The sequence below is a fragment of the Triturus cristatus genome, chromosome 3_1 (genome assembly GCF_964204655.1).
Source record: "Triturus cristatus chromosome 3_1, aTriCri1.1, whole genome shotgun sequence".
In the NCBI taxonomy this organism is placed as follows: domain Eukaryota; kingdom Metazoa; phylum Chordata; class Amphibia; order Caudata; family Salamandridae; genus Triturus; species Triturus cristatus.
The window spans coordinates 723,581,558-723,593,673 of record NC_140583.1 but is presented as its reverse complement, the minus strand read 5'-3'; the positions used below and the strand labels follow the sequence as shown (position 1 = coordinate 723,593,673).

At 41.1% G+C, this 12,116-nt stretch overlaps 1 protein-coding gene across 1 annotated transcript; it reads left to right on the top strand.

The window, feature by feature from the left end:
* Positions 1 to 10,819: 10,819 nt before the first annotated feature.
* On the top strand, positions 10,820 to 11,884 carry LOC146860863 (protein tyrosine phosphatase type IVA 2). The gene has a single exon (XM_085644844.1). It carries the CDS (start codon positions 11,210 to 11,212, stop codon positions 11,711 to 11,713), a length of 504 nt encoding a protein of 167 aa, XP_085500970.1. The 5' UTR covers positions 10,820 to 11,209; the 3' UTR covers positions 11,714 to 11,884.
* Positions 11,885 to 12,116: the final 232 nt, after the last annotated feature.

Sequence of the window (12,116 nt, the reverse complement as noted above, 5' to 3'; positions counted from 1 at the left end):
ATTTTTGTTTTTTAAAACACGTTTCTCCTGGTCCTCTATTCTGAGATTACTCCTCCTCAGATAGAGTCCAAAACTCCTCTTCTGCTGCATACTCTATCCTTCTCTTACCTTCTTAAACCAACCTCTCTACTGTCTCCTACACTTGCTACCTATTTCCCTCTCTAATAATCGTTTAATAATATCCTCCTGCACTTCCTTGGAGGTTAATTCCCTACTTTCACTCATTTTCTTTACTTACTTTGGATTTATTTATTTATTTTTAAACTACAAATTCCTTTTTAATGAACGAAAGTTATCACAACACGCTAAACAAACTGTTCTCCCCTTCGATCAGCAAAAGTCACCTGTTAACTGTCAGCAGATGCTGATCGGACACACGTTACCTGGCAAAACTTGTTGACGCCAACGGGTTGCTTCCCATATCCAAAACAAGACCTAATCCCTTTCAAGAGTCATGTATCAACCCAGACGCTTGCCGAACACACTTGATTTCTTGTTGAAATCAACCTGAGCATTCGACTCCAGCGAAAGACAATCTGGGCTTGAGACATTTTTTAAACTCTCCGCTCGTGCTTCCACTAAAATGGTAGGCTCAATCTTCTGTATAAAAACGCTTTCATTTGATCTCACATAGTCCCTGCTTGAGTACGATACTCTCTACCTAAAGTGACTTATTTAACATCGAGGTCTAACAAACAATCATAAAATATACCTAAGACTAAACGTTGTACCTGTAAATTGGGTAAAATAATCACACAATACACACATAAACTACCCCAATTAATGTAAAAACATAATACTACTCTATATGAAAAACATCTAAATCACTTAACACACAATTCTCATAAAGATAGTCATACTAAAAAAGATATACTCATCTGCTCAAAAGCAGCAAATAAAAGAGGATGAACCTAGAATGTTGAGGATTTATGTTATGTTGGATATTCTATTGTTTTTCTGACTTCATTCTGTTCTACTTGAAGCTTTTAAAGTGCTGCTCAGACGTTGGTAAATAAACGGTTATGCATAATGCTAGTCTCCTATCTTGCCATAAAATCCTATTGCAGGCGCGGATGAATATAGCAAGTTCCAAAGTTCTAATCAATGTTTTGGTAGTGACCTAATAATTAATAAGAAAAAATCAAAACAAGCTGATGCAAAGGACCTAAAGATGTAGGTAGCAGCATTATGTTACTCAAAGTCTGCAGATACAAAAACATCTTCTCAGGACAAGCCATCCATTTTGCTCCCCTCCCAACAGTAGTTAATACAAAAGTCTCCTCGACAACTATCATACCACCAATGTTTAAAAAATCATCATATAAATCCGATGAGCAATCATTAAAGATCCTGGTCCACAAACAAACTGTAGCTATAGCCCCGGATTCACAGGCTGATCCTCCAAGCTTAACAACGAGCCAACCAGGTATCCCAATACCCTGCTCAAACAGGTTTGAAATTTTAGCAGATCTTTCCACTACCACACCGGTGGAAATCTGGGCTCTTATTTCGCTTCCTCAAACTCACCTGAATGGGACTTTTTTCTGTAAATGCCCTGACAATAATCTGATTAAAATCGTCCAGTCTCTTAAGGCCGAGGTTGAATCTTTAAAAAATGTAATTACAGGACTCACCTCCCTAGTTAGGTCTTTTCCTCCAGTCTGCCTCCCAAACCAGCATCCACCCACCGTGGAGTGTCCCCCCATCACATTTCCGAGTACTGGGAAAGGGAGAGAAGGGCCAGGAATGGTACAGGTTTCTGTGCCCCATTGTGTGTATGATCATAAATATAACGCTCACAATATACCCCAAGCTCCCTGTACTAATAATCTTTTTGTGAATCATTCCCTAGTTAAAAAATATTCTAATTCTAGGAGTGCCATTTTACCATCTGATTCTCAATCCCAGACTCACTTAAAACCGCGGGTCCCAATGACCTCCCTACCTCCCCTTAATCATAGGGACCAAATGAAAGCAATGCACACTGTTTTTATGGTTGATGTCCATAAACTAAACCCCACACGTTGTTTTGAGAGTAGAGAATCGCTAGTGAATAAGTCTATTCACTGGCTACGGCATATCAGAGGCTGCCGCTCTATAATACGGGAGGACATATTAAGAGCAAGTAGGTGCCCATCTGCAAATGGGGCGTTCGACAATATTGAATTAACCATGTCAAATGCAGATCTGGCGGATAATCTGGTTGCGCTGGAGTATCGTACATCCTCTCCTGAGTCGTCCTCAATACAGATTAGGCGTTGTCCACCTATAGTAGAGAAAAGAGCAGTTTGCCATCAGGAACTTCTAGAGCGTGGTCTTTCCTCACCATTGAGCCAAATCGATTGACTTCTCATCACCCCTGTCCAGAATCCAAGGCAGAATAAACATCTTTATCAGGGCAAATATACTTTGCCTGGCTGCCCCTATCCCTCTTTGTATAATATACCGCACATGGCTATCTTTCGAAGCCATAGCGCAGTATCTACTGTTGACCCAGGCCGAAGGGGATGTGAAGGGCTCGCTCTTAATTACCCCTATGCTTCTAAGAACCTACCCTTAGACTCTATACCACCAGGGGGATTGACTCTCCGTGCTACTCCTGCCATTTTTACTAACACAGACCAGGCAGGACAGGAAGCTCCAGGTTATGACCAATCAACAACCAATTCCACGACAATCACGAATGACATAGCTACTGATGTGGTGGCTACTGAACCCGAGCCGTGCAATACTCCCTTAAAGATCCTTTCTTGGAACATTGCAGGGCTCAAGAATAAAGTATCATTGCCCCATTGGAGTAGCTTAGTTGATGATCACCATCTCTGTATTTTTCAGGAAACTTGGAGTTTGACATCACTCCATAAGTCAGGGTATACTACTTTCTTTACTCCAGCGGTGCATGCTGGAAAGGGGCGCCCATCTGGTGGCCTGATTGTGTGGGTTAGCATTGATCTGGGTATGGACAGTAAAACAACATGTAGTTCCATCCCAAGACATCCTGTGGCTCACTATAAAAGGGCTAAAGGGAGGGGAAACCCTCGAACGTTTTAATGTTTATGTAAGAGGGATGACTGGGGGTAAGACTTCGCCCATCCTCTCACTTCTTGTGGAAAAACTAAGTAGCTGCCACGCACTTGCGAAAATCATGGTAGCAGGAGACTTCAACTGTACTTTCGAACCCTTGGGTTCGGATGATCTCTTGGGGACAGCAGATGAAGATCTCCAATGGGGAATACCCTCCCTAGACTTAGTACCCATCAAGAAGTGGACTCAGGTGGCTATCCAAATCAATGCAATCACCTCAGAATTTGGTTTGAGGACGTTGAATGGCAGAGCTCCATCTGACTGTTTAGGAGCCCACACATACAATAGAGTAGGGCTCACCTCACGCATTGATTACATTCTACTAGATATTCGCCTTTGGACTGTATCTACTGATATGGTAATTGGTTCCACAGTGGATAGCGACCATATTTTTCTGTCTTGCAGCTTGAAGAAATCTTGGACATGGCCCGAGCAAGCTTCAAGCACTGATCCTATTTTATTCACTAAAGATGTTGTCCCCTCCAATTCTGGCAGGTTCCTGAAGTCCAAAATCCAGTCTATTTCTGAAATCCTGTCGATCAGAACTAAGGAATTGGAGGCAGTTGATATATACCAACTAGCAATATCTAAGGCAACTCTTATTTATGAAGCAACTATCAGTCAGATGAGTTCCTACTTTCAGATTAGGCAATTCCCTAATCATAAGTATAAAAACAAAAAAGGGCTCAACTCCTGGTTTACTAAGGGTTGTAGAATAAAGAGGAAAGCCTTATCTCTTGCCCTTAAAAGGAAAATTCCTTCTAAAATTAGAGAAGCTAGGAAAGAATACAATGCTGCCATCAAAAATGCTAAATGTGATTGGGAGGAATCGTATTGGCAGGCACTTAAAGATGCCTGCAACCCAAGGGAATCTACAGTCTTTTGGAATTTGATTAAAGCTGCTGATTCCAAAGGTGCTGTCCCAATACCCAACCATATCACTAATTTAGAATGGCACACCCACTTCTCTAAACTGTACTCACAACAGGATCCCTTGGATAACCAGCAGTTTGCAGAATACGCCCACTATCTACACTCTGTTGATGAAGCCATATCTTTCAACATCACAGAAATTGTAGATGCAATTAATCGCATTGTTCCTGCCAAAGCAGCAGGGCCGGATGGTATTCCGGGAGATTTACTCCGATTAGAACCAGTCAGATGGGCTAACTATATTTTGCTTTTGATCAACCTAATTGCAAAGGGCGCACCAGTCCCAGACTCCTGGAAAGGAGCCGAAGTAGTTCCAATATACAAAAAGGGGGATAAGGAGGACCCTGCCAACTACAGGCCTATAAGCCTGATAGATGTTATCCAGAAGGTGGTTGGCAGGGTTCTCCTACACAGGATTCAGGATTGGATTGATGATGGCAGTATCATCTCTCAATATCAAGCGGGGTTTAGAAGGAAAACTGGGACTATTGATCAGGTTTTTCGGCTGCTCCTCCTCTACTGGAAAGTGGTAGTGATTGGTAGGGGCAGCCTATATCTTGCCTTTATTGATCTTAAGACCGCGTTTGACTTGGTACCCAGGGGGAAGTTGTGGTCAGTTCTAGCAGAAATGGGCATCCCACCACAAATTTTAAATCTATTGATTGGCTTACACGAGGATAATTATGCTTGTGTAAGATGGGGCTCCCAGGGCCAAGTTACTGATAGGATCATGGTCAGCAGGGGGGTCCGCCAGGGGTGCGTCTTGGCTCCCACCCTACTCTCACTGTGCGTGAATGGGGTGGTTGATTTTTTGGGGAAAGATCCTGCCGACACACCCACTCTGGCTGGTGATAAAATCGCGACCCTCCTCTTTGCCGATGACACATTGCTCATCTCCAAAACTCCAGTCGGTCTACAGAAGCTGCTAGATAGATTCCATCTTTTCTGCACAATTCGTGGCCTTAAGATAAATACTGCAAAAACTAAGTTTATGGCCTTTAACCCTTGTAAAAAGTTTAGAACTAGCCTTATCCTAGATGGAACCCAGCTAGAGAGAGTCAAAACCTTAGTTTATTTGGGTGTTAGACTCTCTGACAAGATGAATTGGAGATTCCATCTGGACAAAATGTTATTAAATCATAAGCGAGTAGCAGGAGCCATAAGGAAAGCACAAAGCTTATCATCAAGCAAACCGGTCGCTCCTGCCCTCGCGGTCTATGAGAGTAAAGCAGTGAGCTCACCCCTATATGGCGCCGAGCTCTGGGGGTTTGACAACATTGACGACATCTCCAAGTCTGAATACAAATTCTTTAGAGAGCTAGTTTCACTTCCTACTAGTACTCCCCTGAGACCAATTTTATGTGATATGGGTAGGCATCCCTTTAGCGACATTGCCAGGTCCCGTCCCTTGTTCTTTTGGGCACGCCTACGGCGGACGCAGGAGCTCTCTGGGTATGCAGCAGCACTTTCAGAGGTCCTTACACTGGACCTAGGCAACAAAGTTAAATGGCTGGTGAACCTTAAGAAACTACTAACTGATCTAGGGCTGTCCGGGGCATGGGCAAGCCAGATCCCTCCGCCAAAAGAGGAGCTCAAATTACTCTACTGGAACTGGGTAGCTGATCGGGAGTTAAGAACTCCTCATTTGGGAAAACTAACTGAGGAGTACTTCTTACATAAACAACACAGCTGCCTCAAACCATACATGGACTTTATTCAAGTCCTAAGAGACAGAACTCTGTACATTCAATTTAGGTTAGGTTTCTTACCCTTAAACCCGTTTACAGCCAAATGGAATCCATTCAAACCTTCTCCACAATCATGCCCATGCTACCCTGCCCCGGAGGAAAGTACTGCCCATTTTCTCTTTGCTTGCCCTGCATACAAACTGGCAAGGGCCAGATGGTTAAAACCAATCTGCAGAAACCTTGGCACAACAAAACATTTAGTTGCCCTCCGAATCTTAAGACCAGACGGCACTCCACCGCTGGTCTGCGGGGTGGCTAAGTTCTTAGGCTGTGCATGGAATAAGCGCCAAAAAATACTAAAAGAAAGCTTTCTGGAGTGATACTGCCATTTTGCCAAATTGAAATTACTAGTATGTTCTGTTTTACTGTTTTATCCTTATGAATTTTTATCTATTTTGCGATATAATGTCTTTAGATGGATTAATTTATCTAATAATTTTAAATCTATAATCAATTTTTTTCTCTTTTTTATATAATTTCTGTGTTTTGTATGCTTTTATGATATTTTACTTATTCAATCAATCAATCAAGAAAGCTTTATTCGATTTCAAATTAAAATCATAAAAGCGTACATCAAAAAACATACATTAAGAAAAAATACATGCATATATATACAGATAAAAAGTTTAAGAATGATTTGTTTTTACATAATCAGAGTCAATCAGTATAATCCCCTGTTAATGAAAAAATTTATCAAATTGCAAAAAATGCATATTAAAATAATTACATTGAGCTCCGAAACTTAACAGCCAGCTTTAAAAAGCTTGTTACTGCAGTAATAGTACATTCATTGTCCAGCTGTAATAACCTAAACATGGCCAGTCTACAAGTACGAATTCCCCAGGACTTTAAAAGTGGTTTCAGAAATGCCCCCCTGGGCAGCTGGTAAAATTTACAAAAAAGAACACAATGGATGTTGGATTGGGCTGAGGTATCATCACAAGGGCAGAGTGGGAGTTCATTTGACCAAGAGTTGCTGAGAGGGAAAGCAATCATACGATAAAAGTTTCCAAATCTGAGGCGAGTGAGAAGCATTCGGGCATAGCAAGTAGGCTGAGTTAATAAATAATTTTGGAGGCCTTCTTGCATGGTTATTATTTGGTAATTGATGACTGTGTTTTTTGTTTTTTCCAGGTTCCATCTTTTGGTTGTTAGATGGTTTAAGGCCAACTCTCTTAGGGTCTTCCTGGAAACCATTTCCATGGTAGAAGGCCTCGTGAAAAACTCAGGGTGGCCAAGGTCAATCATCATGTTTTTTACGTATATGAGCCATTTGATATTGGTTAATCCGTCGAGGTTGAGACAGTCAGTGATCAAGTCTCTGTTTAGTTTGGTCTCCGGAGTAACCCAAATCTTATGCCACAGGAGTATAGGCACAATTTTAATAATATCTAAGATGTACAGCAAACCCAATTCGATGTGTATAAAATAAGTCGATGTAGATTTTGAAACTCCTAATAAATAGCACAAAAATTGATTTTCTGTTTTTTGTAATAGTTGTGCGTTTTCAATACCCCAAAGACCAGCTCCATAGGTGGCAGTAGAAATGCATTTAGCCTTGTAAAGAACAATCAGCTCTTTCACTGGTCTGCCACCTAATTTATCTGAAAACTGTTTAAGGGCGCCAATAGCTCGGGTGAGGGCCAAATTTCTGGCATTTACAGCTGTATGCCAATTTCCCCTCCTGTCAAAGTGTATTCCAAGGTAGGAGAAATGGTCCGTGGTCTCGATCCTATTGCTATCTAAAAAGATTGAGCAAGGCACTTTCTTTGTTCCCGGGCCACAAGCCATCGTGTATGTTTTTGCAATATTAATTTTTAACCCTCGTTCATTCATGTAAGTTGCAAACTTCAAGACAGCCCTCTGAAGGCCTATCTTGTTCCGGGACATGATGGCGGCATCATCAGCATAAAGGAGTATTGGGGTCGGAGCTCCTAGAATTTTTGGGTAATCATGCTGTGATTCTATTAAATATTGGCCAATAGAGTTTATGTATAGGGTAAAGAGAAGGGGGGCTAGGATGCACCCCTGTCGTACCCCTCTCTTGATAGGAAATTTATCAGAGCACTCGCCTTTATTTCCGTAGCGGACTCTAGCGCCTGCGTCACTATACAGAGTTCTTATAAATACTAGACTGTTAGAATCTAAACCCATTTCAGATAATATGGACCATAGTATCTCATGGTTCACGCAGTCAAATGCGGAACTCAGGTCCACAAATGTAACGAAAAGATTTCCCTTTTTTGCCTGCGTGTATTTTGATAAAACTAAGGCCAAGTTTAAACTCTGTTCTATGGTCCCTTTTCCTGGACTAAAACCATACTGCAAGTGGGATAATACATTATTTTCCTCTGCCCAAAGTTGAATTCTGTTTAAAATTGCCCGTGCTGCTACCTTCATTAGGGCATCTAGGAGGGAAATTGGTCGGTAGCAGGTGGGGACGTTTCTGTCTCCTTTTTTAAAAATAGGGACGACTATAGCTTCAGACCAAGATGGTGGGAGCCCATGTCGATTAAAATTATTTAAAACATTCGTTAACAGGGGTGCCCAAAGATCAATTTCTGCTTTGTAGACATCAATCGGGACGCCGTCAGGGCCAGGGGCTTTGCCTGAAGGACTATCTTTAATTGCTTTTGTAATCTCCATACAATTGAAAGAGATGCCTATTGGGAATATAATCGGTAGAATTGTAGGTAGTTGAATGATTACCCCGTCAATCAGGGGGTTACCATAGTCGGGGTTTTCTAATTTATCATATAAGTTTTTAAAGTGATTTACCCAAGTTTCCCCATTAATAGCCATATCTATAACATCTGTCTGGTTTTGCTGTAAATAGGGAGCATTGACCGCTTTCCAGAAAGCTATATTGTCCTTGGATTTAGAGGCTTCAATTAATGCCGACCAAGCCTCTTTCTTTAGAGTCTGTTTCCTAGTTTTTATGGCCAAATTGTACAGTTTTCTGGCTTTACTGATCTCAGCGGGTGATTTGATAGTTTCATGCAGAGCCCTTTTTAGAGCTTGAAGAGCTTTAGTGCAATTTTTATCAAACCAACCATGGCCAATTTTAGTGTTAGATTGATGCTCTCTAGTTAGTAATTTTTTAAGTTCAAATTGAATTTTTAAGAAGGGAGTCGAAAGTACTGATGACTCCTCTGTTTCTGTCAGACAGGCAAGTATATCGGGTAGGCTGGATCCCATTAAAGTATGTAGAAAAACGGCGGGGTTAACCCTATCCCATTTTATAGAATAGCCATTTTCTGTGGCTAAGTTTATCTTGGGATGGTATTTGGGCGTATCTACGGGGATCTCCTGAGTCTTTCTAATTTTAAGATTAAAGGCAATTGGGTAGTGATCACTGAAGAAAACATTAAGTGTTTCCCAGGCAATGACTAGTCCTTCATTGGATGGAGATATAAGGGTAAAATCAATGGTCGAATTGCATCCCCGCCCATGAAAAGTTGGTTTAAAGGGAGTATTTGGGATGCAAAGTTCGTTAATAAAACACAAGTTAAAATGGAAAAGCATTTGCCATTTACAGCACAAACAAACAACTGGACCTTCTAGGTACTTGGGAAAGGCATTGCAACAGTTGGACACATAGGAATGCTTTTATCTTATGCAATTCAGCTGAAGTGTAAATAAATCTACTAGTAGACCTAATCTCTGGTCCAGAAAATGCAGGGGTCCTGCTCCTAGTGACGTTTGTGCATTGATGGGCGCAGATGGGCTTGCCTTTTGCATGCCTTCATGCGCGTTCATGTCTGCATCAGTTTTTTTTTTTTTTTTTTTTTTGTGTAAAATACTTTATTTGCATTATTTAAACTGCCATGGGGAGTGTTTGCTATTTCGTTTGTGAATTGTAAGCAGCACTGCTCATTCAGGTCATTCTACCCCTAATGGCTTCAGGTTTTGAGGTCTACTTTTTAATCCCATTAAAAAAATATATATTTGAATTTTGCAAAAAGCAACAAAAGTCCAGTTCTCAGAACCAATTTTATTAATGTTAGTTTGTGAGTGAAAATATCCCAGTAAAAGACACCAGACAGAATTAGACAGCCACTTACAATTACATGAGTCCTTAATTCAAAAAGGCATTAGATGTGTCCCAGTTTTGCAAATGCTAACAGATTCAGTTAGAAGTTGAAAAATGAATAGCTGTTAAACTGGCCCCACCAGCCTCTAAAATGGCTAGGTTTTTCTTTTTTGAAGTGTTTTAAAAAAGCCATGGGGAAGGGGGGACTAATTACAATCTCTGTGTTCATCTTCTAAGAGATGTTACCTCTCCACACATGCCCACTCAAAAACAACCTCAGATGTTTTAGGTTTGCTTTTAATCAGTCCAGCTAGCAAGTGCCTCCACATGGATTAAAAAAAAACGGACACTGTACTCGTCTCTGCTATTAAGATATTTAGCATCAATTACCCCCCGCAGGTAAAGGGAACTTGCTAGATTCTGGGAATGCAGGGAACATACCATTCAAGAACTGGCTCAAAAAGATTTGGAATGCCAGCATGCTTTACAGCTAAAGCAATAATAATAAGAGCGGTCAATAGGCCTGGCAAGTTTTGGCTGTCTAATGTGTCAGTTTCCATGCTGAGATAGTTTATCGAGTGAGGGACATCTTTTATATGCAAGATGGACATCCATACAACAGTACTGATATACTGCTAGAAAGACACAATTTTTGTTGGAAAGATACCAAAATGCTGGTGCTAAATGCAGGCATAAAATCAGACTACATGTCCTTAAAACTGTAGTCCTGAATTAGAAGCACCTGAGCCAACATTCAGGTAAAAGGCCTCACTTTTGCATCACCACTTTAGGTAGTGAAAATCTTTGTACACTGAGGTGTATTCATGGCATTGTTTGAGGGAGTACCATTATCAATAATGCATCTTAATTTAAAAAAGAACAGATACAATTACTTTGAAATGCATGATTACTTTTCTGAAAATTTTATATTTTATCATCAAGTACATGATATCAGCAGTGCGCTTGTGCTGGAAAATAAGCTTGTGGATTGAACGTGGCACATACATACTCTTTGCCTTGAAGCCTCCCAGAACATCTTAACCAGCAGCAAATTGTTCGGGACAACTTATTTATTTTTGTTATATTTTGGAGGGCATTGAGTTGTATGGTTATCTTAAAACAGTGTGGCAAATATAAAGATCAAGAACATCGTAAAGAGATCATCCCGATTTGTAATTTGCCTGACCAGTGCCTACCTGCAGTACATGCTGCTGCCCAGCTTGGAGTACAGTGGAGATCTCGTTTGGAGCTATGCTAATACCTGCTTCCAAAGGCCGGAGAAGTTACTGAACCCTCATCTTTCAAAGAATAAAGAAGTTGTCCATCGAAAGAACTTTTGAATGTTTTCTGCCACAACTTTTTCCAGGGGTATTGTTTTTCCCTCCCGTCTACTTTTTTTACATTTGTCATCATGAACCGTCCAGCACCAGTGGAGATCACCTATGATGGTATGCGCTTCCTGATAACCCACAACCCAACAAATGCAACTCTCAACAAGTTCACAGAGGAACTGAAAAAGTATGGCGTGACAACTTTGGTCCGAGTATGTGACTCCACCTATGATAAAGCACCTGTTGAAAAGGAAGGCATTCAGGTTCATGACTGGCCATTTGATGATGGAGCCCCACCGCCAACTCAGATTGTTGATGATTGGTTAAACCTCTTGAAAACAAAATTTCGTGAAGAGGCAGGATGTTGCATTGCTGTGCACTGCGTAGCAGGACTTGGAAGGGCACCAGTGCTGGTGGCTCTAGCTCTCATTGAGTGTGGAATGAAGTATGAGGACGCAGTTCAGTTTATACGACAAAAACGAAGGGGAGCCTTTAACTCCAAGCAGCTGCTGTATCTTGAAAAATACAGACCCAAGATGCGGCTGCGCTTTAAGGATACCAACGGACACTGCTGCCTTCAGTAGCTGATAGAACTGCGGTGGGGCTGGATTTAGCTTTTTGATGCTGAGCCTGCAAATGTGAATTTGGAGTTCTGCGACATAAACCGATTGGAAGAAGTTGTGCTGCTCATGAAATATCAGTGATGCGCTCATAAAAGGAAACCTCTTAACAAAAAAATAAAGTTATTAAAATCACACTTTATTGAAAGTTTTTCTCCTCCTGGAGAAAAAAGGTTTCGATACCATCGTGTGTTGTAAACGTCTTTTCAAGACTGGGCCTCTTTACAATTTCTGCAAGGAGATCCTTGCAGTGTCGGGCTGTGCAAAGGTTTTCATACTCTGCTGAAACCAATAGGTGGGCACATGGATTTCCTGTTGGGACTACTTTTATTCCCTATTTTCACATTCAGCGGTTGCTTCTGGTATA